Below are 25,228 nucleotides of genomic sequence, written 5' to 3'. Positions count from 1 at the left end.
TCATCGGTTCGATAGCTAGTTGCGGAAACGAAACTATTCTCAGGTTTGAGTAACTCAGGCGGGTCAGGCCTTGCCTTCGATTCGGCATCGATGTCCATGTTCATGTTTCTGTTGTCACCGTCATCAACGTGTTCAGGCTTGTCGTCTGTGGAAGTTTCCGTCCTAACGACCGTAACTGGGATAACTTTTTTCTCTTGTACTTTGTGTTTGTGTAGCATCGCTCTTAGATTAATACAGCTTCGTCTCTGTGGGGCTTCGTTCTGTGCCTTCCCAAGGGGGTTCAGGCGACGGTGGTGGCCGTGTCTGTGGCAAAGATCGACAGGCTCTAGGTGTTTCAGGCCTTTCGGTAGACGATCGAAGCAGCCGATGTTACTAATGTAGGTTGGATCGACAACCTTGCATGGAGCCCACGGTGGATTGACAAGATGCTTCTGGGACGAGCCCGTGCTTCTACTGTCTCGTCTGTTGCTTCCGTCAACTGCCCTGTGATCATCATGTCTATGCGGCAAATCCCCGCATGGACCTTGGTGACGTCCAGGGAGGTTAGGAGGGCTGCACCGACCAGGAATGAGTCTCGGTAGGTCCACCTTCCGTTGCTGGGCAGAGAGCTGTCGGTGAAATTTCGGCTTGGTCGTTGTCTGAGCAGCGTCACGCTGCATCGCAGGCTAAAATAGGAAGCAAAAATGAACATACAATTTTCAATTTTAGGGCACAATGCATGCTTCAAGAAAAGTATAGAGAAAATAGTATAAAACATGCAAAAGATAATGCACAGTAGAGCACTTTTATGGCCACGACACGCTTATAGATACTCGTACTTAACTGAACTTGTTAATGACAGCTTAGCAAAGATTACCTCAAATTGAATACTAGATAATGTACTTCTTGCAAAGTTTTTCTTGTTAGAATGGTAAGTCATGTATAGCGACGAAAGAAGCCTTCTCCATCAAAAATAATATTTAGTGTCAACATCACATTGAACAATTGACATCAGATGTGCCGTCACTTATTTGATTTGAATTAATTTAATCTTACGATTCCACCAACTGTAGCACTATTCCTTTTGATTAAAAGAACGCAAAAATGAGTAGAGAATGTTACCACAAAAGAAAATTGTTTTCGTCATTCACGAATTATATATTGTTCCCGGAAATTACCTTGTGCCTAATATTCATGGTAGCTGCACTGAGGACAGAAGCGGGAAACTCCGGGTCTGTCTCTATTGCTGGCAGAGGCAGCTTCTTGGAAAACTGGAGACGAAAAAAAAGTATTGCGAGTGGTCGAAACATTTTGAGAAACATTTGGCACAGACTTTCCTTGCATTAAGTCACGATTCACTTTTGGTTAAAGTTATTACAATAACAACTGTAATAGGCCTATAGACCTTTCTTTTGTTGATAAACAAACCGCCTTGGTTGGCATGGTCGGCCGAATGTTAGTAAATCATTAAATCGTAAAAACAGATGTTTTAACAAAATTCAACATTTTCTGCAAACTTTCAATTAAATAAAATACCTCTCATATTTAGTTGTTTTGTTTTAAACAAAATCAACAAATTTGGTTCATTGTTACCCAAAAATATCGATCTTTTCTTGATTTGCACATAATATGGCTTTCCATAGTTTTCCAATCTGGGTTGGCAAAAACTCGGGCTGTGACGTTGCAAAAGAAAGGTCTATAGCTGTTAGTTTTGTTACCTAGTGAGTCTGCTGCCATCAAGCGTTCCAAAGTCTCCCATAATACCGTGTGGTGGGAAAGGAATTAATCGGTCACTTAGCAAGTCCAAACGTTTGAATGCTTGCTGCTTCCTAATAAAATTGAATGGCTTATGTTACTGTTAGGCCAAGGCAAGGGTCCATTTTCACAAAGCTGCTTACAGTTTTCTGCTTAGCAAAACATTAACAGAATGAAAACTTAATAACAAACCTTTTCGAAAAGTTTGGCTCATCAATTGGTCATTGAAGTTGCATGGAAATAATTGGAAAAAGAAATTCAAATCTCTGTGATGGAAATTGCCCTTTTCTCTCATCCCCTTTTGAGCTTTGGCTTCGTCGGTTATTTTGAAAACTATATCCGCCAGCACAAAGCAATCAAGTTTTGAAATATCATGGTGGTACCTCTTGCAGTGGATCGGTAATGTCTCAAAGTCAAATCAAAGCTCCCCCGGGCAAAACATACCAGACAATGTGCTAACAGAACATAATGTTGGGATATTATGCATGCGAAACTGGCATATGGCTAGCACTCTACCCAAGGGTCTGTGTGACCAATCTCGTAAAAGATTTGCCCAGTTTGCCTGAAGGTGTAATTGATTGGATACCGTATTGTCGAGACGTGCCACAAGGGCCAAACAATGGAGACTGACATTCTGCCACGTACCAAAATGGTTTGTACATTATTCTAAAAAAATGAATGTGACAGAGAATTTATCAGCAGAAATAAGTAGTTTAAATTATGACATTTAGTAAAGTTGTATTCGTCTATTCAGTGCTGTTATCCTGTTTTGTTGTTGTTTTGTTGTAACGGGCACATTCACCACAGGCCTCGGCTTTCAGATTGATGCCTTAATGTGAATGTGGACATAAACGTTCTTTGGATTGATTCATTGAAACTATATCAACACAAATATAATAGTTAAAGGATTTGAGTACTCTTTCAAAATGTCCATAGATTTATATGAAACTTACAGGGTTTGAGGATAATGATAGTGGAAAGCTTCCCTTCAAATATTACTGAGGTGCTGTAGTTTTTGGGAAATGAGTAAAACAATGTAATGAAAATACGTCTGTAAATGCGTAAAATAATTTTCGTCTCATGAGACGAAAATTACTTTCATGACATTGTTTTACTCACTTCCCAAAAACTAAAGCACCTCAGCAGGTAATATTTCCAGGGAAGCTTTCTACTATCATTATCTTCAAACTGTGTAAGTTTAGTGTTAATCTGTGGACATTGTGTGTTTTGTCCAAAAAAAGTACATAGACCCTTTAATTCTTCTGGTAGCTAGGTGATAATGTTTTTTTTTATAACAAATAATTATGCAATTAGGCCGAAATAAAAAACAAGTTTTGAACTGAATGTAAATGCACTGGGCCCAATTTATTAATAAGCAGTATAACTAAGACAGATTCTTTGCTAAGCGATAATTTAGTCGAGCACCAGCAACGCTGGAAACTTAGTGTAATTTGGGCTGGTAACCTGATTCTGTATTTAAAAAAAGCAATACTAGCTTGTTTAGCGAGTTTTTGCGCTTACATGCTTTTATGAAATAGGGCACTGCATGGGTTCAATTTTCATTTAAAGCTGTTTAGCAAAAAGTACTGCTCATCAAAATGTCTCTGCTAAACAACACATAATGGTCGCAAAACTTTAAGGAATGTCGGCTAGTAACCTGTTTTTTTTTTTGCTAGCAAGATTTTCCTGTGCTAAGCAGGTTTTTGTGCTTACAGACTACCCCCTCACGGGTAAAACGGTGTAGTGTGTATTGAATCGCGAGGGCCTGGACCTACCTCAGAGGTTTTCCCGGGTTGCCCCTCGCCGTTGTCCCGTCCACGCGGTGTGCCTGGGTCGTCACCCTTGGTGGAATTTATCAGCTTTTTCATCTCCAACGAAATAGACAGGGGTTGGGAACTTTAAAATGGAAAATGGGGATTTTTGTTGCTGTTAGTACTAACAAAAATCTTACTAACTCGATTTGAGGTCGTTTGATGAGGCGTGTGGTTGTAGATTTTGTATGCATCGTATGCGCTGTATATGGAAATGGAATAACTGCAGAACGCGCGCGCCTTTTTGCGAGTGACACGATCGCACATGACTACAGACTAGACTGCTGTTCTCATGGTTGGATTGGTCCGTCCATGGCCGCCTCCATTTCCAGTGAGTTTCACTTCTGAATCTGAATCATAGTTATGACCATTGATCTCCATTATACTGTCATTAAATGGAGATCAATGGGATCGTTGCCTTGGATCGGTCAAGTTGGTCTTTAAAGGAACACGTTGCCTTGGATCGGTCGAGTTGGTCTTTGAAAAGCGTTTGACAACTGGGTCTTTACATCCAAAGGAGGGATATTCGGCAGTCAAAAATATGACAAAAGTGTTAAAACACATTTTTAAGCAACCGGGTAACTTTGACATTTTCAAGTTTTACTATATAGTTGGTTACAAATAAATGAATTTAGTCTGATATACACAACTCCTTTCGTTTGAAGTCGGAATTTCATCAACTTTATCATCTAAACATTGGCTTGCTGTGGGGTTAATGGCAGTGGACACTATTGGTAATTTCTCAAAATAATTATCAGCATAAAACCTTACTTGGTAACGAGTAATGGGGAGAGGTTGATGGTATAAAACATTGTGAGAAACGGCTCCCTCGAAGTGACGTAGTTTTCGAATAAGAAGTTATTTTCCACGAATTTGATTTCGAGACCTCAAGTTTAGAACTTGAGGTCTCGAAATCAACCATCTGACAGCACACAACTTCGTGTGACAAGGGTGTTTTTTCTTTCATTATTATCTCGCAACTTCAACGACCGATTGAGCTCAAATTTTCACAGGTGTGTTATTTTATGTATATGTTGAGATAGACCAAGTGAGAAGACTGGTCTTTGACAATTACCAGTAGTGTCCGCTGTCTTTAAAGCCATTGGACCCTTTCGGTACAGAAAAAAAGAAAAAGTTCACAGATTTACAAATAATTTACAGGGTTTACAGAAGGTAATGGTGAAAGACTTCTCTTGAAATATTAGTCCATGAAATGCTTTACTTTTTTGAGAAAACGGTAAAAGAATATAAATTCTCGTTAGCGAGAATTACGGATTTGTTATAAACACATGTCATGACACGGCGAAACGTGCGAAAACAGGAGTGGGTTTTCCCGTTATTTTCTCCCGACTCCGATGTCCGATTGAGCCTAAATTTCCACAGGTTTGTTATTTGATATAGAAGTTGTGATACACGAAGTGTGGGCCTTTAACACTGGTTACCGAAAGGGTAGAATGGCTTTAACTAAACATACACGGGGAGCAGAATGGGAATTTCCCTGGTTTTTTGTTGTTTTTTCCTGGAGGGGTCTTAACCTAGTATCTGACTATAGCCTGCTCACCAAAAGCTGTAGCTGCGGCTGTTTGTTTGTCGTGTCCACGAACGAATACTTAAAGGCAGAGGACACTATTGGTAATACTCAAAATAATTATTAGCATAAAACCTTACCTTGTTACCAGTAGTAGAGAGCTGCTGATAGAATAATTTCAGAAACGGCTCCCTCTGAAGTGACATAGTTTTCAAGAAAGAAGTAATTTTCCACGAATTTAATTTCGAGACCTCAGATTTAGAATTTGAGGTCTCGAAATCAAGCATCTGAAAATGCACAACTTCGTGTGACAAGGGTGTTTTTTCTTTCATTATTATCTCGCAACTTTGATGACCGATTGAGCTCAAATTTTCACAGGTTTGTTATTTTATGCATATTGAGATACACCAACTATGATGACTAGTCTTTGACAATTACCAATAGTGTCCAGTGTCTTTAACAAGAAATTCCTCGTGTATTGAAAGTTTAAACTGTGCATGGGAATGATAAAACATGCCTCAGGAGTTCGCACAACACTGAATGTGCACAGTATAATAGGCCAATGTATTCATGCATAAGTGCATAAGAAAAGGTCTTATTAGTTTTTAGCAATGCCGGTCCAAACTCAAGCACAATCGAAATTCGCCATTTTGATCATCCTTATCCAATACTGTTTATAACTTTTGCACTAAGCTTGATCTTGAGCTTGTCTGGTATATAATGGTTTATGAAATGAAAGTGTAAAATTGTGTATTTCTCGCCAACACATTTTGGGTCGGAGCTGGCGACTCATCATATTCCACAATGCGCTATCCTGTTTGTAAATGTGAATTTGAATGGACGTCTTTTAGTTGTTTTTGTTTAACCAACGAGCAACAATTTCTGGAAGTTTCACAAGAGTTGTTGTAGATAAGGGTATCAATTAAAAAAACGATTGTGGTATGACGAGGTGCGGTGGTACCAACTGCAATCTCTCTGTCGGGCAGCATTCAAACGGACACCAAGGAAATGTCCAAAGGTCGCCTACAGGAAGTTCAACATTTTCGACACGCACCTTTCTTATTGCGTTCTCATTAAAGGGGCACAAAAAATATTAACAGGACGCGTAAGCTACAATCTTTATAAGATAATTAGGCTTTAAAGACAGTGAACACTATTGGTAATTGTCAAAGACCAGTCTTCTCACTTGGTGTATCTCATCATATGCATAAATAAGAAACCTGTGAAAATTTGAGCTCAATCGGTCGTCGAAGTTGCGAGATAATTATAAAAGAAAAAACACCCTTGTCATACGCAGTTGTGTGCTTTCAGATGCTTGAGTTCGAGACCTCAAATTCTAAACTTGAGTTCGAGACCTCAAATTCTAAACTTGAGATTTCGAAATCAACTTCGCGGAAAATTACTTCTTTCTCGAAAACTCCACTCCAGAGGGAGCCGTTTCCCACAATGTTTTATACTACCAACCTCTCTCTATTACTCAACACCAAGTAAGGTTTTATGCTAATAATTATTTTTATTTTTTTTAATTTTTTTTAAATCTTTAGACATACACAATAGTTACAAGTTGTACAGGGGCTGTCAAGGTTAAAACAAAAAAATAAAACTGTCATCAAAAGATGTGTAAAACCAGACCCCTGCCAACGATAAAAATATAATTATAAAAAGGTGATTGCACTGAAACATTTAAAAATCACACAAAAGAAAACATTAAAACACAAGCACAACCAGACTATTGAAAACATAAAACTACACCCACAACAAAACACCGCAGCGATAAGAGGAAGGGACAACAATACAAAATAAAAAAAACATAGAATGGACTAAAAACCCTCAAAAAACCAAAATAAAATTGGCACAGAGTGCACCCTCACAGATTCATCCCAAACCCACTGGGCTGAGGACAATGATAGCAGAAAGCCTCCCCAAACACCATCCCAAAAAGTACAAAGACCCCTTAGACAAATATTTTGAGTAATTACCAATAGTGTCCACTGCCTTTAAGATAACAATTACAACTGTTTGATTCGAGGTTATTACTAAATATGACATGACTTAATTAACCATCACGAAAAATAATATCCCCTTAAACACAACTGGGTCAGCAACTTCACCAAACGTCCACATTTCCCGACACTATCTGTTATCATAGCAAGCTCTCACTGCTGCGCAATAATTATCTCCCTGCAGCACAAACTCGACCTTTGACTCAAAGATAATGGTTATAATAGGGTGCTTTCGTATCTGCACACACTTGTCCTGGAAAAAAACCCGCCACACACCGGGGTCGACCCATGCAGGGAAGCTAAACGAAAGCGCCCATAAGATAATAGAAGTCTGCTTCTTGCAATGTAAAAAGTAAACGAGACGCTTAAATTCCATCGTAGGTAAGACCATGGAGCTATGAGCTCTATGGAGAAGACAAAGTGATTTACCAAACAGGTGGTTGTATACGGAATGTAGGAGTCAAGGACAAGTCTCTGAGCGGCCAGTCTACACCAACACGGCAGACAATAACAAAGGTCTGTAATGAGATTTTCAGCACATTATGCTGAATGTGCACATGACGCCATCCGTGTGCGCATTAATAATCACGAGGTGCTATACATGAACGAATGTATAGAGGGGAAACCCCATATGGAGTGAACGTAATTGGAACATCTTCAATCTTGTGGATTATAAATCATGTGGATCAAAACTACACGCTGATATCTGTTGTGACTGGACCGTGGATCTTCAAGACTTTATAAGTATTGTTGTCACATACACTGTAGAATAATTAAGCGAATCATACTTATGAACATGACCTTTTCCTATTAACCCCAAATGAGCGGAGTATAATGGGAGCATGATCAATCGACGAGCAGAGGAAGTCATCCATTTTACACAATATCAGAGACACCCTCAGCGTGTAAACATTGAGCTGCAAAGCTGTCATTATACAAACTTAACTACAGACGGACATTGTTAGTCCAATGCTAACATTGTTTTGTATGTGTGTGCATTTCCTGAAAAGTGATCGTCATGTTTGGCTACAATTTCCAGGTGGGTTACAGTTATTATCAACATGTCTGGCGTCTTAGGTTGCACCCCTTTAAATCATCTCCCATATTATTGCAAACAGTGCAACTTGCAACATTATTCAACAATAAATAATACAGTACTTAATAAGTCTCACAGCTTTTCTCTGTAAAGATAGAATTGAGGGCCCCCTATCTGAAAGTGTTTCATTGTAAAATGTTACCCAATGTTTGGCTAATCGCTGGAAAGAACACATCAGCAGCAGTAATTTGGTATGTGTCTAAGCTTTGGGTATCGCGTTGCTGAGTTACTCCCGTTTGAAATTAGCCACTACGCCATTTTATTTGAAAAACGAATTACAAGTAAAATGATATATTAAACTACCATTGTGTGCAAAAGGATACAAATTAGACATGAGTATGATTACAAAATTGTTGTATTCATTGCTTTATTGCCTAAAAGTAAGTGTTCTAAAGGTTAACCATGCATCTAAAGATCTTAAAAAGATTTTTTTTTTAAATACATTTTCCACATTAAACTGTCCATAACTTAATATTGCATTGGGCGACATGTGACTCATTTTCACAGAGTGGGTCACAGTTGTGCATTGTTATTATAAATTATATGGATGGCGCCTTAGGGTGTACCATCCCCGTCTATGACTGTAGCAAACAGTGCAAAATATCCAAAAATAACAAAAATAAAGTACTTTTTAAAGTCTCAAAGCTTTTCTACCGTAAAGACCGATTTGATGGCCCCCTAAAAAGTGTTGCCTAATGTTTGGCTACAGTTTCCACGGTGTGTATTGTTATTATTAAACTAATGTTTGGCGTCTAAGTGCATGCACCCCATAAATCATCTCCGTAAGCAAACACGTGCAACTTGCAAAACAAATAAAATAAAAATAATACAACACTTTACATCTCAAAGCTTTTCTACTGTAAAGACAGATTTGAGGGGCCCCCTTAAAAAGGGTTTCAGTGTAAAAATATTGCCCAATGTTTGAGTAGTTATATAATCAGTTGTGCATTGTTGTTTTGATGTCTGGCGCCCGAGGGTGTGCCATTCCTATATTTCATAGCAAACAGTGAAAAAAGAAAAAAAGAAAAGAAAAGTACCTTAAAAGTGGATGAGTGGACACTAATGGTAATTGTCAAAGACTAGTCTTCACAGTTTGTGTATCTCAACATATGCATAAAACAAACCTGTGAAAATTTGAGCTCAATCGGTCGTCGAAGCTGCGAGATAATTATAAAAGAAAAAACACCCTTGTCACACGAAGTTGTGTGCTTTCTAATGCTTGCATTTCGAGACCTCAAATTCTAAACTTGGGGTCTCGAAATCATATTCATGAAAAATTACTTCTTTCTCGAAAACTACTTCACTTCAGAGGAAGCTGTTTCTCACAATGTTTTGTACTATCAACCTCTCCCCATTACTCGTAGTCAAGAAAGGTTTTATGATGATAATTATTTTGAGTAATTTCCAAGAGTGTCCACTGCCTTTAAAGGCAGTGGACACTATTGGTAATTTTCAAAGACTAGCCTTCACAGTTGGTGCATCTCAACATATGCATAAAATAACAAACCTGTGCCAATTTGAGCTCAATCAGTCATCGAAGTTGCGAGATAATAATGAAAGAAAAAAACACCCCTGTCACACGAAGTTGTGTGCGTTTAGATGGTTGATTTCGAGACTTCAAGTTCTAAACCCGAGGTCTCGAAATCAAATTCGTGGAAAATTACTTCTTTCTCGAAAACCATGGCACTTCAGAGGGAGCCGTTTCTTACAATTTTTTATACCATCAACCTCTCCCCATTACTCGTCACCAAGACGGTTTTTATGCTAATAATTATTTTGAGTAATTACCAATAGTGTCCACTGCCTTTAATAGAAGTCTTACAGCTTTTACTGTAAAGGGGATATTATCAAAATATGACTGTTGAATTCCCACCAACATGATTAAACATTTTGAGGGCCCTCAAAAAACGGGTTCAAATGTTGCCTAATTTGTGACCTGGGGTTGTTGACTTCGAACCTGATGTGTTTTGTATGACAAAATTGTCCCTTTTTCATGTGAGGAGTATGCACACATACATCCATGGTCTATGGAGAACTATTTTTTAGAGCCTTCGAAAGGCTCTGTTTTCTCCTTTTGGGGTGTGCTCGCATAGCCACGTTATGTTTCCCCTCAACATGTCAATTCCCATGATTCCTTGACGAATATCCCCCTTTTAGGAGTTCTGGGTTATTTTAGACACCGAACTTCACCTTGTCAAAATGTTTTAACTTTGGGGTTCGGCGTTGTCCTTGCTATAGGACATTATATGAACCTTCAAATGCGTTAAAGGAATTGGGTACTTTTTGTTTAACACAAAACACAATAGATAATGATAGTAGAAAGCGTACCTTAAAATATTAGTTGCTGAGGTGCTGTAGCTTTTGAGAAATGAGTAAAACAATGTCATGAAAATACGTATTTAGTGAATGCATGCTAAAATAACTTCGTCTCATGATCACTGAGACGAAAATTTACTCATTTCTCAAAAACTACAGCACCTCAGCAACTAATATTTTTAGGGAAGCTTTCTACCATCATTATCTTCGAACGGTGTAAGTTTAGTGTAAATCTTTAAAGACATTGTTTTTTTTTGTCCTACAAAATGTATATAGACCTTTTAAATCCGAATTGTACCTCCATGATGTAATCTTGTGAATGTGGAAATAAATGTTATATTGATTGATGGTGTCAAATTTAGCACCACGGTTTTTGCTGTGTAGTACCATGAAGGAAGATTGTCTTATTTCATGTTAGTACTTGAAGGCAGTGGACACTATTGGTAATTGTCAAAGACCAGTCTTCTCACTTGGTGTATCTTGACATATACATAAAATAACCAACCTGTGAAAATTTCAGCTCAATTGGTCGTCCCATGTTGCGGGATAATAATGAAAGAAAAAAACACCCTTGTCACACGAAGCCGTCGTGTGCTTTCAGATGCTTGATTTTAGGCTCAATCGGTCATCGGAGTCGAGAGAAAATAACGGGAAAACCCACTCCTGTTTTCGCGCGTTTCGCCGTGTCATGACATGTGTTTATAATTAATTGATATTGTTTTATTGTTTTCTCAAAAAGTAAAGCCTTTCATGGAACAATATTTCAAGAGAAGTCTTCACCATTACCTTCTGTAAGCCCTGTAAATTATTTGTAAATCTGTGAACTTTTTTTTTCTGTACCGAAAGTGTATAATGGCTTTAAAGGGTATAATATGTACTTTTTCTTAACCAAAAACACAATATCAGATTTACATTAACCTTACACAGTTTAAAGATTATGATAGTAGAAAGCTTCCCTTGAAACGTTACTTACTGAGGTGCTGTAGTTTTTTTAAAGAAATTAGTAAAAGTAATAATTTTCGTCTCAGTTTTAGCATGTAAAAACGTATTACCCAGTTATGCTATGGTTTTGGTATAATATCATAACTGGTTAAGGGGATTTTACATGCTAAAATCATTTTGGTCTCATGAGACCAAAATGATTTTGTGACTTGTTTTACTCATTTCTCAAAAACTACACAACCTTAGTTAGTAATATTTGAAGGGAAGCTTTCCACTATCGTTATCTTCAAACCCTGTAAGTTTATTGTAAATATGAAGACATTTTGAAAAAGTACCCGAATCCTTTAATTTACATCGAAAACTAAGCAGTGAGAATTTTGGAAACTGCCACTTGTTCAAGAGCCCAGAATATCTCTTGATTTTGAGAGAAAATGTATATTATCATGAGTACATTCAGCTGGTCCAGAAAGGTATGTCGGTCAAATACATGACCTTAATGTAGAAATACTGAAACCACTTCGTATCTTATCTTTTAGGTTGACAATCAGGTTGGACTTTGTCGTCCATCGCAATTGTTTTGTATTTTGATAACTTACCAGGCTTAAAGGCACTGGCCAATATTTGGTTAGTCCTACGGTAATTGTTAGCATAACAACTTACTTAATAACGAGCGATGGAGAGCTGTTAATCATAAAACATTGTGCACGAGAAACGGCTCCCTCTGAAGTTATGCAGTTTTTTTTTTAGAAAGAGGTAATCATCTGAAAGCACACACATTTTTTTGTGCAACATGTTTTTTTTGTCAGTGTTGTCTTGCAACTTCGATGACCAATTGTTTGAGGCAACATTTTCATAGACTTGTTATTGTATGCATTATAATGATACAAGAATTGAGAAAGTATTTGACCAAACGTGTCGAGTGTTTTTTAAAGCGAAACTACTAGTCCCGATACATAGAGAAAACTACGATAATGGCTTAACGTTGAAACCTTAATTGAGGCACAAACTTCTCGCATTTCCCCCCGCATTTTATGCAAAAGTATGTTCTACTACAAATAGTGGCTGTACTGCTTTAAATATAAACGCATTGAACTCCATTCTGACCTCACAGAAACTCGAGGGTAAAATCATTTCGACACAACTCCAAAGATGAGGTTCCACATTTCTGTAATTTTGTTGGGTTAGCGATGACTCCTGTGGACCGTAAAACCCATTATTCTATGGTTTAAAAACCTGTCAAATATCGCAGTGTTATTTACGTTGAATTGATGGAGGATTGTTACTGACAGGGACACAGATCAGCTCTTGATCGAAAAGTCAGCGACAGAACAGTTTGCACCTGGATCGTTCACAAAATAAAAGAAGTTCTGCAGTAACTCACTGATAGATGCGCTCCACTAAATAGTGAGTAAATCCATGAGTGTATAAATTCAAAACCCAAAGTTCTTGCTGCTATAAATCAAAGAATTGAAGGTCATGAGCCACCGGGCTTTATGGGTGATGAAAAGTGGTTGCCTTACTTTTGAAAAGTGTAGGACAAAACCAATAGTATCCGGGGAGTTTCATTCTCGTTAACTAAGGGGTGTTTTCATTTTGGATGCGTAGGCCAATACCGCAACAGTTCTACATACGGCTAACATATAATAACAAGAATAAAAAGAGAAATACAGTTCAGTTGATATAATTTCAGGCAGTGGACACTATTGGTAACTATACTCAAAATAATTATTAGCATAAAACCTTACTTGGTAACGAGAAACGGTGAGAGGATGATAATATAAAAAATTGTAAGAAACGGCTCCCTCTGAAGTGAAGCATTTTCGAGAAAGAAGTAGTTTTTCATGAATTTGATTTCGATACACCAGATTTAGATTTTGAGGTCTCAAAATCAAGCATCTGAAAGCACACAACTTCGTGTGACAAGTTTTTTCGTTCATTATTATCTCGCAACTTCGACGACCGATTGAGCTCAAATTTTCACACGTGTATTATTTTATGCATATGTTGAGATACACCGAGTGAGAAGACTGGTCTTATGTCAATTACCAAAGGTGTCCAGTGTCTTTAAACTAGCTATATGAATATAAGCATATTAAGCATCATAGTTTGGTGCACCTCGAAACGAACAGACCCTATCGCAAAAACTCGGTGTTGCTAGCGCTCAAGTTTGATCACTAGCTAGACCACCATGCACCTCATTCATCAGTTAGCGCTTGCGCAATGGTTGCAAAAAGGTCTATGGCCTCAAACTTTGCGTTAGAAACACAGCGCCATCTGCTGTTGGGTTGTCCACACAAGTTGCATACACGTAATAAGCCGACAACTTTTCCCTCCTGTCATACCAAATATACCTATCGTGTTGATCTAAAGAATGAATGATCGAAAAGTAGACAGGGGGTGCCACACTTGTCAAAAAGTAGGTCCCGCTTTCCGCATACCAGTCAAACGTCGTTTCGGATTGCCTGCAAAACAATGAGTCACACGGGTAGCAGCGCAGTCACAACCTCATTCCTCCACCCTCTTACGGGACGCAAAATTTTGTTTTCAAGGATGGTAAAGGCCAATAGATTTGCATACACGCTCCCATTGGCTGCCACGCACTTGACGCTGAATTATTCATCACTGGGAATTCAGCTACACAACCACGAAGTGTGTGTGTACCATGCTTACGGGAGTGGTCGAAACATTCCTTTTTCACACACTCAGACAAGTGTTTTTCACATACTCAGACAAGTGTACTCTGAGTGGTTGTATGTTGCACCATCAGTGGTTTAGGTTTACCGGAGGCATGCAGCGAAGGATCGCTCTCATTTTAAAGGCTTTGCTTTGTTGTTAAAGTCCCCCATGCAAACAAAACGCGACTACTCCTATTGCAAATAAGTGCCAGACGGTTGAATTACACAGGCGAGCTTGGATTACTTTACGTTGATGGTTGGATCCATAACAAACCTTCAACGAACCATCTCTATCTATGACCGAACGGATATGTCACCCGCTGCACAATGATGATGATGCCGGTAAACTTTCACTTTTTACTCCCCCAGCTTTCCCCTTCCCTGAAAGATGCCGATAATTCTCTAAGTCACGACTGACCCTCTGCTTTTTCTTCTTCTTTCCTCTACAGGAATTTTTCTTTTTCAGTGGGAGTGTTGAAAATCTGTTATACGAAGGATGGACGATTGCGAGCACAAAAGGTAAGTGTATACCCGAAGTCTTCAGAGGCCGGTTTACCATAATAAAACCCGCACTGATGTACACATTATACAACAGTACACAAAGTGGGAAAACATTTAGCTTTGTGTGATTCTGGATACTGGTACAATCGAATCCACGAGCTACATGTGTATAGTATGTTTGTTTTGAGGGGCCGCAAGGAAAGGTTTATTTCGTCGAACGGGCCGGGGCGGCCGGGGGAAACTTCATTTCAAGACATCTATTTTCCATTCCAGCAGAGAATCAAAACAACAGATCAATTGGAACAATGTTGAGCAGAATTGGAAATTGGGGCATGACCAGGAAAGCAAAAGCTTGTGGTATAGGCATGCCAAGATCTTGAAGTAAAAACAGAAATGGACTAATAATAATATGGACTCGGAAGATAAACATTTAAAAGTATATATAGTTAGAAAAGGTAGAACCTGTGGGTTTTATTGCATAAAAACAAGTTTTTTTAACCAGCATAAACCATGGAGGTAGACTTCTACCTCCATGCCTAAACACAATTCTATTTGGGGTAATTATACACTATGGGGTCGCCCTGTGAGCGGAAACAACAACAAGGCATGGTTTAAAGGCCGAGTCTGGCAGACCCATGCGGTGTGACGGGACGGGGTTATAATTCACCTCTGACTTTACCGGCATGATGTTTGATTTTTGCTATTGTATGCAACTCCGCAACCGATGTTAACAACCGATGTTAACAACGAGAAGTTCCCTCGATCCACTGTAGCTATACTAGTAGACCAGGCAAAGTGTTTTCCTTCCGCCCAGGTAGTAGTTAAAAAACAGGAGAGTTTTTTTCCCAGAACTGAGAAGTCTCCCGAATTCCAAAAATCTGCTCTGCAGTAGTAGAATATAAAGCAAGACAAGTTCTCGAAAAGAACATAATCTACCTGGCTAGTAGATATACCGCAAACCAAATACTTCTTGATACCCTGGCCTGTATACTTCGTTTTTTGAAAGGGCAGGGGCACCGAGGCATTTTCTTCCTGATGAAGGGCACCCTATGACTCTGAGGAAGTTGTAAATTTCTACTGGGGCATTTGAAGGGCATCCGGGCATCCGGGCATTGACCAGGGGGCATGGAAGCGATCGCCTTCGCTGCCTTCGTGCAATCAGGTCTTGGTACCTCACCATGCAATGCCTCAAATCCCAAATATTATACCATGGAGCTTACATGAATAAACTTTAACGAGATCAACTCAAATTTCAGATCTGGTCTTGGCTCTCCTTGCCGTCAGTGGTGCAGCGTTATTCATCGAGATTCTACGACGTATCAGCCGAGAATGCTGGAGGAGAGTCCCCGTGCCGTCCGGGTCATCGGGTCACGGCGTCGGTAGCAACAGCGTCATAAGAAGACAGTCAGACAGAATACCTCTGACCAGATACACGAGTCTTCAGGAGGCGAAAACAACAGCAGAAGACTCACTGTGCGTGGAGCCGGAGGAAGTAACATCGTGTGTAAATGAAAATCAGAAAGCAGACTGTTGTGATGGAGGACAGAGTATCATCAAGCCATGTTCTGTGTCAAATACAAATCACACAGCAGATACCGATCAAGGCGAGAAGATAGCATTTCTTGACACAGAAATGTTGCACAGCCAGTGTGACGTCATCAAGCAGCCGCCATGTTGTGTCCAAGACGGAGCCCCATCGAGCGAAGATCATAGAGAGTCGCGACTCGATACAATGTGGAGAAGCCTTTCATTGGAGTTCCTGCCTGATAGATGGGAAATCATCCAGGGAACCAGTGAAGCGAGGGAACCAAGCCAGAAGAAAATTTCGCAGAGTACAAGGTACGTCAGTAATTTTGATAATGGGATTAGTTAAAAAAATGCCACTTTTGTCAAATTATTTTTTGGAAAGCCGCGAACATTTTGACATCATACTCTGAGGCTCGTAAATAATGAACCGGCCTTTGGAATCTGGGAGCTTTCTTGACTAGTTTACCTTTGACCTAGTGCCAACTTTTATGTGCAATGTGTTGTACACAATCATAGACTCATTGTGTAGTGTCGGTCGGGCAGTTATGCGTCAATTTCAACCTCATTCCCAGGTGTGATCGATTTCGCCGCGCCATTTCCCCCAGCATGCCTTGTTTCTTAGAGACGGTTGGTGATACGGCGCGCTGCCCATGGTAGCGAGGTAGACGTCAATGTGTACTAAAATGTATGCGTATATCCAATGAAACCTTCAACAAGTTGTAAAACGCGTGCCTATTGGCAGCAACGACATTCCTTGGACGCTAGGTGGCAGCAGACTCCGTACACATAAACATAGTTGTGATGGTACTTCCTACATTCACAAGAAGAATGAATTACCGTTGGTCTGTCGACGCTATATTAATTGCAAACCTAGAAAAACGTGGAACCAGGAATTACTGGAAATTAGTGTGTACGCTTTAGAGTGCACAGTACCTTTTTTTTATCATAGCAACTAAATTTCTGTTTCCCTCCTTCTTTTCGACAGGGTGCTTTTCCACCTTTTACAAACTGTCGTCAGCATGGTCCAGCTCACGATTGGCTATATGCTGATGCTCATCGTTATGACGTACAATGCCTGGTTCCTTATTGTTGTCGTTGGGGGCGCCGGCCTCGGTCACCTTATACTCTCGCGTGATCTGGAGAGACTTTACGCGAATTACGCTCGCTCCGCTGTGAAGAAGAGGCTATTGAGGGAGGCCTCTAAACGCAAGACGTGCGTTAAGACACCTCCGTGTAGGACGTTGTGGAAGAACACCTCAAGGCAAGAGTCTTTAGACTAAAGGGAGACGCGGGTGTCCAGAGATTCTGTCTCCAAAACACGGCGAACTGTGTGAAAACTTTTTCTGATAGCGCCCTCTTTTGAACCCTCCTTCAGCCCATTTTAATTTCCAATAATTTATGGGGACAGAATCTTCGGAGGACTGATTTCCTTTGGATAAGGGCCGGGCATCGTGGACTTAATAGCTGCTTAATACTTGCTTGGTGTTTTTGTGCTACGCCGTCATCTTGATAAAATTGCTCTCCACGGCAAACTCGACGAGCGGATGCCGAGTTCAGGGCCCAATTTCATAGAGCTGCTTAACGGTCGTTTTTGTGCTTAACGGGCGCGTCTAGCAATTTTTGATTTCATAGCCTTGCTTAAGCAAGGTTTTTTGCTTTTCCGTATTCCACTTAATTAGTGTTTTAACTTTTGTTTTCTTTTTTTTGCTAGCTTTCTTGCTGTTTAAATTTTTGTTTTTAGATTTGTTTGTCTTTTTTTCAACACGACCATGATGTAAAACAGCTTCTGAGCTGATGTTTATTCCCTGTATAATTGTTTATGTTGTAACAAATCATTTATAACTAGACATTAGGTGTTTGTGAACAAACACAAAGCTGTTCCGTGTTCTTTTGCTTTGATTATGTGTTAAAATTACCAAGGAGTCTATAAGGGGTAAGGGCGCCCCACTGGACGGCAGCACCTCCACCACAACTGTTAACTTTTTGAATATTTTTCTGTGTTTCAACTGTATCTTCGTTACCAATTGTTTACTAGTTGAAGAGTTGCTGGTAAGGATTCTACTGGACAGTGTGTTTAGTCACTGATTTGTTTGAGATATTGGAGTCAACAGTTTTGAATATTTTTTGAATTTTTTTCAACTATCTTCTGGACCCTGCTGCTGGATCTTTCCAACCGTCCACAACCACTTTGCTTGGATCGCTGACCTGGCCACACAGCCTCATCAATCTCATTGCTAATGACATAAACCATCTGGAAGTGGGTCTGCTGACCTTGGAGAATGGCTGCCCTGTGTGTACTCATTACCTTGCTTCTTTCCCATGGGCTTATTTGTCAACCTGGTCGACCTGGTGATGATCTAGTACCTGTGCTGACTAGATCCACTGCAATTCTACACCATGGTGGAATGCAACAGTTTAAACATCACCGGTTTCTGGGAACCCGTGTCAGTTACCATGGTAACACTTGCGCTACTTTTCAGCTAGAACTACTTGTTGCTGGGGATGTTAACCCCAATCCTGGCCCTGAACACAAACCTACAGCTGTTCAGATTGTCCCTGATTGCACCTCGGCAAGGTCTACTCGTACTACCAACCCACTAGTCACGCCTGCATATAACTATACTTCTCAACAACTCCGAAACATTAACTGCCACTCTACCCACCTTCGTCTACCTAGCCTGGTTTGTGCTAACATAACTGCGCTTGGCTTAAATCGCAAGCGACGGGGAAAAAGAGGTGGGCGGCGTCCTATATGCATTAGTAACCACTCCTCCGACTTCAACACTACCCACAAGATTCCAGTTGTCAGTCATCCTAATAATTTCTCAAAACCAACAGTTCAAGGGAACAAACGTGGTGTTTGTTTAGAGAATTTGAAGTCTGTGTCTTCCAGCGATGCATCTCTAATAAACTTTTGTGCACTTAATGCTCGTTCGGTCGTTAGCAAAGTGGACGGGTTTATTGATTTTGTTTTGAGCAACAATCTTGATATTGTAGCCATTACTGAAACCTGGATAAAACCAACAGACAACATCACCATCACTGCAATCACACCAAATGGTTACTCCTTTTTCCACTCACCAAGAATAGACAGGGCTGGTGGAGGGGTTGGTATCCTTTTTCGTTCCGGTCTTAATGTGACTTTAAAATCTGAAATGACTGTTTACTTATCATTTGAGGCTATTCATGTTGAAATCACCTCACATTCGAAAACGATCCGTCTCGTCAATGTGTACCGTCCACCGAGTAAGCCGAATGTGACTTTTGGTCTTTTTCTTCAAGATTTTGAGGGCATGATTAATGATTATCTATTTCTTCCATATGATATTGTTTTTGTTGGTGATTTTAATATTCATATGGATAATTTAAATGATACCAACGCCATCCGGTTTAAGACCATATTACAATCCTATGGTCTTCATCAGCATGTCTCAGGGTCAACGCACATACATGGGCATTTGCTTGACCTACTCATAACTCGTGAAAATGCTACACTTGTTTCTGGTGTTTATCTTCATCCTGGGTTATCTGATCACTTTGCTGTTATGTCTCAATTATCACTTCAGAAACCACAACCCCCTAAAGTTATTATTACAACACGTAACATTAAGTCTATTGATGTTGATGTTTTCCGCAATGATCTGGTTGTGTTACTCTCCGACTTTGATATGACTTCTACCGATCTCGACTCTTATGAGGTTATCCTTAGTAGTCTTTTGAACAAGCATGCACCAGCTCGCACTAGATCTGTTCGTTTGAGACCTCATAGTCCTTGGTTTAATGATGCTATACAGACTGCTAGAAAGCTGCGCAGAGTTCATGAGAGAAAATGGAGGCACTCAAGACTTGAGATTGATAGACAGTTGTATTGTAATCAAAGACAAAGGGTTAATGAATTAATTAATGTAGCTAAGATTGAATATTACTCCTCTCAAATTACAGATTGTTCAGGAGATCAGAAGAAGCTATTTAAAGTTGTTGATGGGTTACTAAATCAAACAAAGGAAAAGCCTGTATTACCCAGTAGTGTATCAGATGCGGTTCTGGCAGATAGTTTTTCTAACTATTTCAGCAACAAAATTGTTAATATTCGTAGTATTTTTCCTGTAGCAACTAGTTCTACTATATCGCAGACTAACCATTTACCTGTGTGTGCTCATGTAACAAAAATTTCCCAGTTTGAATCTGCTACTGTGTCTGAGATTATAAAATTAATAAGCAGTTCTCCTTCTAAATCATGTGAACTGGACCCCATACCTACACATCTTCTTAAAAGGTGTATTAATGTTCTAGCACCTCTTATTACTACTATTGTGAACAAGTCCTTTGAGCAAGGTAATTTTCCAGACAGTCTTAAGACTGCTTACATTCGTCCCCTAATCAAGAAGCCAGGTTTAGATATTGAGACTTTTTCTAACTACAGACCGGTGGCTAATTTGAAGTTTGTTGGCAAGACCATTGAGCGCATAGTCGCCTCCAGATTGAATACTGTTATCTCTGACTCTGGCCTTGCTGATAAATTTCAATCAGCATACAGGTCCAAGCATAGCACTGAATCGGCACTATTGCGGGTGCAAAATGACATTTTATGTGCTATGGATGAAGGCCATGTGACTGCCCTGATTCTGCTTGATTTAAGTGCGGCTTTTGACACCGTGGATCACACTATTTTGCTCAAGAGACTACGTGATATTATTGGTTTACAGGGCAATGCCCTTAAATGGTGCCAATCCTATTTGCAAAACAGACCACAACATGGACGCATTGGCAATTCCACATCGGACCCGGTTGTTCATGATTTTTCAGTCCCTCAGGGGTCGGTTCTTGGACCGCTGTGGTTCACGGTGTACACCTACCCAGTTCATAGCATCATCCTGAAACACAAACTGAACTATCATGTATATGCTGATGACACTCAGTTGTATTTCTCTTTTAAACCATCCAAACATTTTGCTGATGAGAGCATCAGTCGTATTTAAACGTGTGTTGGTTAAATTCGTGTTTGGATGCAAGACAATTTCCTTAAACTTAATGATAACAAGACTGAATTTATGATACTTGGTTCACGCCAACAACTCTCTAAAGTTACTATTCCCCAAATTAATATAGGTGACTCCGAAGTTACCGCTGTTACCAAAGCTCGTAATCTTGGTGTGATCTTCGACTCTTCCATGACACTTAATTCACATATTTCTAGTATTGCACGTTCTACAACATTTCACATTCGTAATATAGGCAAAGTGAGGAAATATTTAACACAAAAAGCAACTGAGCAAATAGTCCACTCCGTCGTCGTTTCCAGACTTGACATGTGTAACTCACTTCTATATGGTCTTCCTAATACTCAAATTGAACGACTTCAGCGTATTCAGAACTATGCTGCTCGTGTTATCACCTTAAATAAAAAGTCCTGTCATATAACTCCGATTTTGAAAGAATTACACTGGTTACCCGTAAGCAGTAGAGTTAAGTATAAACTTCTGCTTTTTGTGTATAAATCACTCACCAACAATGCCCCTGCATATATTGATGATCTACTCAAACCATACAATCCTCCTCGCAAACTCCGGTCTTACAATTCTAGTCTCCTTATTGAGCCCATATCCAATCATTCATGGGGAGACCGATCTTTCTCACATGCTGCCCCACGCCTTTGGAACAAATTGCCAGCACTAGTAAAATCATCTGTTTCTTTAACACAATTTAAGAAAAACCTTAAGACACATCTTTTCAACCAAGTATTTGAGAAAATGGTTTGATTTCTACCCTTCGATGTTTTCTTTGATATTGCATTTGTACTGTATTTCTCTTCAACATGTTCTGGATTTCTTCTTAGCTTAGGCTTACGTTTCAATTTTGGTTATTGTACATGTAAATATTATTCTTTGTATTTAGCGCCATGAGCACTTTGATGGATTTGTGCGCTTTATAAGTTCTCATTATTATTATTATTATTATTATTATTATTATTATAACTGAAAAAAGTTTGAAAAATACTGTACAGTGTCTTGAGTTACGGTGCCACTTCATGGGGTCACGGTAACCTAAGGGTAATCTCTAACGCCCAAGGAGTCTATAACTGAAAAAAGTTAGAAAATCGGTTGTGTAGTTCTTGAGATATGGTGCCACTTCTTGTTGACCCGGAAGTAGAGGTCAACTTGGGGTCTTGGATTTTCAAAGTTTATTTTTAATGCCTTAGGAGGATAAAACTGAACAAAAAGGATTGAAAATCGGTTGTATAGTACTAGGCGTATGGTCCCACTTCCGGTTAACCCGGACGTAGAGGCCAACATGGGGTCACGGGTTTTCACAGTCAATATTAATGTCAAGTAGTTCTTGAGATATGGTCCCACTTCTGGTTGACCCGGAAGTAGAGGTTAAATTGAGGTCACGGTTTTTCCAAATTTGTCTCCTATCCCCAAGGAGTCTTATAACTACATACAGTCGACATTATTAAAGAAGAATGTCGTCTTCCTGTGATAATTTATCTGGGAATGTCGACATCCTAAAAGTAGGATGTCGTCTTCCTGTGATAATTTATCTCGGGATGTCGACATCCTAAAAGTAGGATGTCGTCTTGCTGTGATAATTTATCTCGGTATGTCGACATCCTAAACGTCAGTTGTCATCTTCCTGTGATAATTTATCTCGGGAAGTCGACATTCTAAAAGAAGAATGTCGTCTTCCTGTGATAATTTATCTCGGAATGTCGATATCCCAAAAGTAGGATGTCGTCTTGCTGTGATAATTTATCTCGGGAAGTCGACATCCTAAAATTAGGATGTCGTCTTCCTGTGATAATTTATCTCGGGAAGTCGACATCCCGAAAGTAAGATTCTTTTTGTTGAAATAATTTGACTTGTATAACTTTTGTTAACTAGTATTACATTTCCAACAATATTTCTAATATTGATGGTCATAAACTATGTTAAACTAAAATAATGGACGAAACAAAATGTCCCACGTAAAACCCCATAAGGTTTGGAACATAATGGTCCCGCAAGTTTAAATACGCGCGAGACTTGCTTAGTCTACACAGAAGGTAATAAATAATTTATTACAAGCAAATGCAATCGTACAATAATAGAAAACAAAAACTAAAAATCAATGCAAATCACATGTAGGGGATGGAGGGGCCCATAAAAAGCAAACCTTAACGAGTACGGACCCCCCCCCCTTTTTTCTAACGAAGAAAGCAATGTAAGCAGTTCTATTTAGTGGGTGTAATCTTTTGTATAGCAGCAAAACAATTCAAAATCACAGGAAGAACAAACACAAAAAGAGTCAGCGTAAATTAAAACTTAACCATATATTTAAATGAAACAGATAAACAAAATACCCAACATCATAATAAAACATAAAAGGGAACACTAGTTGTGTGATAAAAATAAATACTAGAGAAAACGCCTAAGGGGTAGGTCGGAAGGTCGGAACAGCTAATAATAAAAATCTCGACGAAAACAATAGCTGTTCCGACTGGATCGGAACAGCTAATAAAAATAATAAAAATCTCGACGAAAACAATACCTGTTCCGACGGTAGGTCGGAACAGCTAAATATACAATAGTAATCTGTAAATCATTACATAATTGTTTTAATCATAAACAGTAAGTTTTATATAAATATGTACTGCTTTTGCGTGTATGATTTAAGCCAACAATAATGAAGCTGTGTGAAATATATCAATTTATTTTTGCCTTAATGATGAAATATTAGTAAACGTGTGATTTGTGGTCATTTCCGTAACCTCTTGTAAATTGCTTAGTGTGCTTCGGGAAATAAATTTACACATATATAATTACACCTATTGATTGGTGATTAAAGGCAGTGGAAACTATTGGTAATTGTCAAACACTAGCCTTCACAGTTGGTGTATCTCAACATATGCATAAAATAACAAACCTGGAAAATTTGAGCTCAATCGGTCATAGAACTTGCGAGATAATAATGAAAGAAAAAACACCCTTGTCACACGAAGTTGTGTGAGTTTAAGATGGTTGATTTCGAGACCGCGAGTTCTAAATCTGAGGTCTCGAAATCAAATTCGTGGAAAATAACTTCTTTCTCGAAAACTATGGCACTTCAGAGGGAGCCGTTTCTCACAACGTTTTATATCATCAACCTCTCCCCATTACTCGTCACAAAGAAAGGTTTTATGCTTATAATTATTTTGAGTAGTTACCAGTAGTGTCCACTGCCTTTAAGCATCATTAGTTGTTTCGATGCCCTTAAAAAGCTCTGTATATCTAATTAGTGGTGTATATCCACACACACACACGCACTCCTATTGTAATGTGCGCGTACCCAGAACTAATTATTGATGACGTATCATGACGTATCCGTTCGCGTAATGGTTGACTCTGCAAACACTCTCTACTAGACCATGGGATGATCGCTAGAATTGTTCAAAACCGTAGCCCCCACTTTTGGACCACGCAATTTGTGTATGTAGGTATGAAATAAAATACAGAAAATCCATTACTTGCTGTTGCTTGGTGAAAATCCTGCACCGAACCCGAAAAGAAACAATTACAGCGACAAATAGTGATCTAAAAATCCTCGGAAGCCTGCGATGTGGGTGACGTCATTCGAAGCATTATCGTGTTTCGTTCCCACACTGTACCATTATAACATACAGAGTATTCCTTCAAACCCCTGAATAAAAGAATGCCGATTCTTAGGCTCGTTCGACAAAATTATAAGTTATCACACAAGCGCGAGTGGAATATACACAAAATAGTGCGTCTGCGTCCCACATCTAACTCGGCCGCGCGTGTGGTAATAACAATTTAACACACGCACGTCGTAGCAACAAAAAACAAATGGCATTGTACTTGATGTTCAATCAATACAAATCATGGGTTTTTGTTGTAGGCCTTTGCATGTTAATCGGACAGAAAAGGGGAAAATTTACATTGTTCCTATTAAACACTTGGAAAAGGTTCCTGCACTGCCGTGAACGATTGGTAAATAGTTCCAGTGTATACAGACGTTATCAAAAAATACTGTTTTTGACCTAAAATGACCCAAACATTTGTCTGTTCACGAACTGTGCAGTTTTAGAGCTTAGCAACACCAGTACCAGTATCGGATTC

At 39.3% G+C, this 25,228-nt stretch overlaps 1 protein-coding gene across 2 annotated transcripts; it reads left to right on the top strand.

The window, feature by feature from the left end:
* Positions 1–7,380: 7,380 nt before the first annotated feature.
* On the top strand, positions 7,381–17,752 carry LOC117290613. Of its 2 annotated transcripts, none has more exons than XM_033772075.1 (4): positions 7,381–8,115; positions 14,555–14,624; positions 15,863–16,445; positions 17,119–17,752. In XM_033772075.1, exons 1-4 carry the CDS (start codon positions 8,095–8,097, stop codon positions 17,411–17,413), a joined length of 969 nt encoding a protein of 322 aa, XP_033627966.1. In that variant the 5' UTR covers positions 7,381–8,094; the 3' UTR covers positions 17,414–17,752. The 2 variants fall into 2 exon arrangements, with proteins under 2 accessions (XP_033627966.1, XP_033627967.1); XM_033772076.1 differs by lacking the exon at positions 7,381–8,115 and adding an exon at positions 14,191–14,447.
* Positions 17,753–25,228: the final 7,476 nt, after the last annotated feature.

This window comes from Asterias rubens, chromosome 5 (assembly GCF_902459465.1).
Source record: "Asterias rubens chromosome 5, eAstRub1.3, whole genome shotgun sequence".
NCBI lineage: Eukaryota > Metazoa > Echinodermata > Asteroidea > Forcipulatida > Asteriidae > Asterias > Asterias rubens.
Note: the sequence above shows the minus strand (reverse complement) of the source record. Positions and strands in the feature narration are given on the sequence as shown.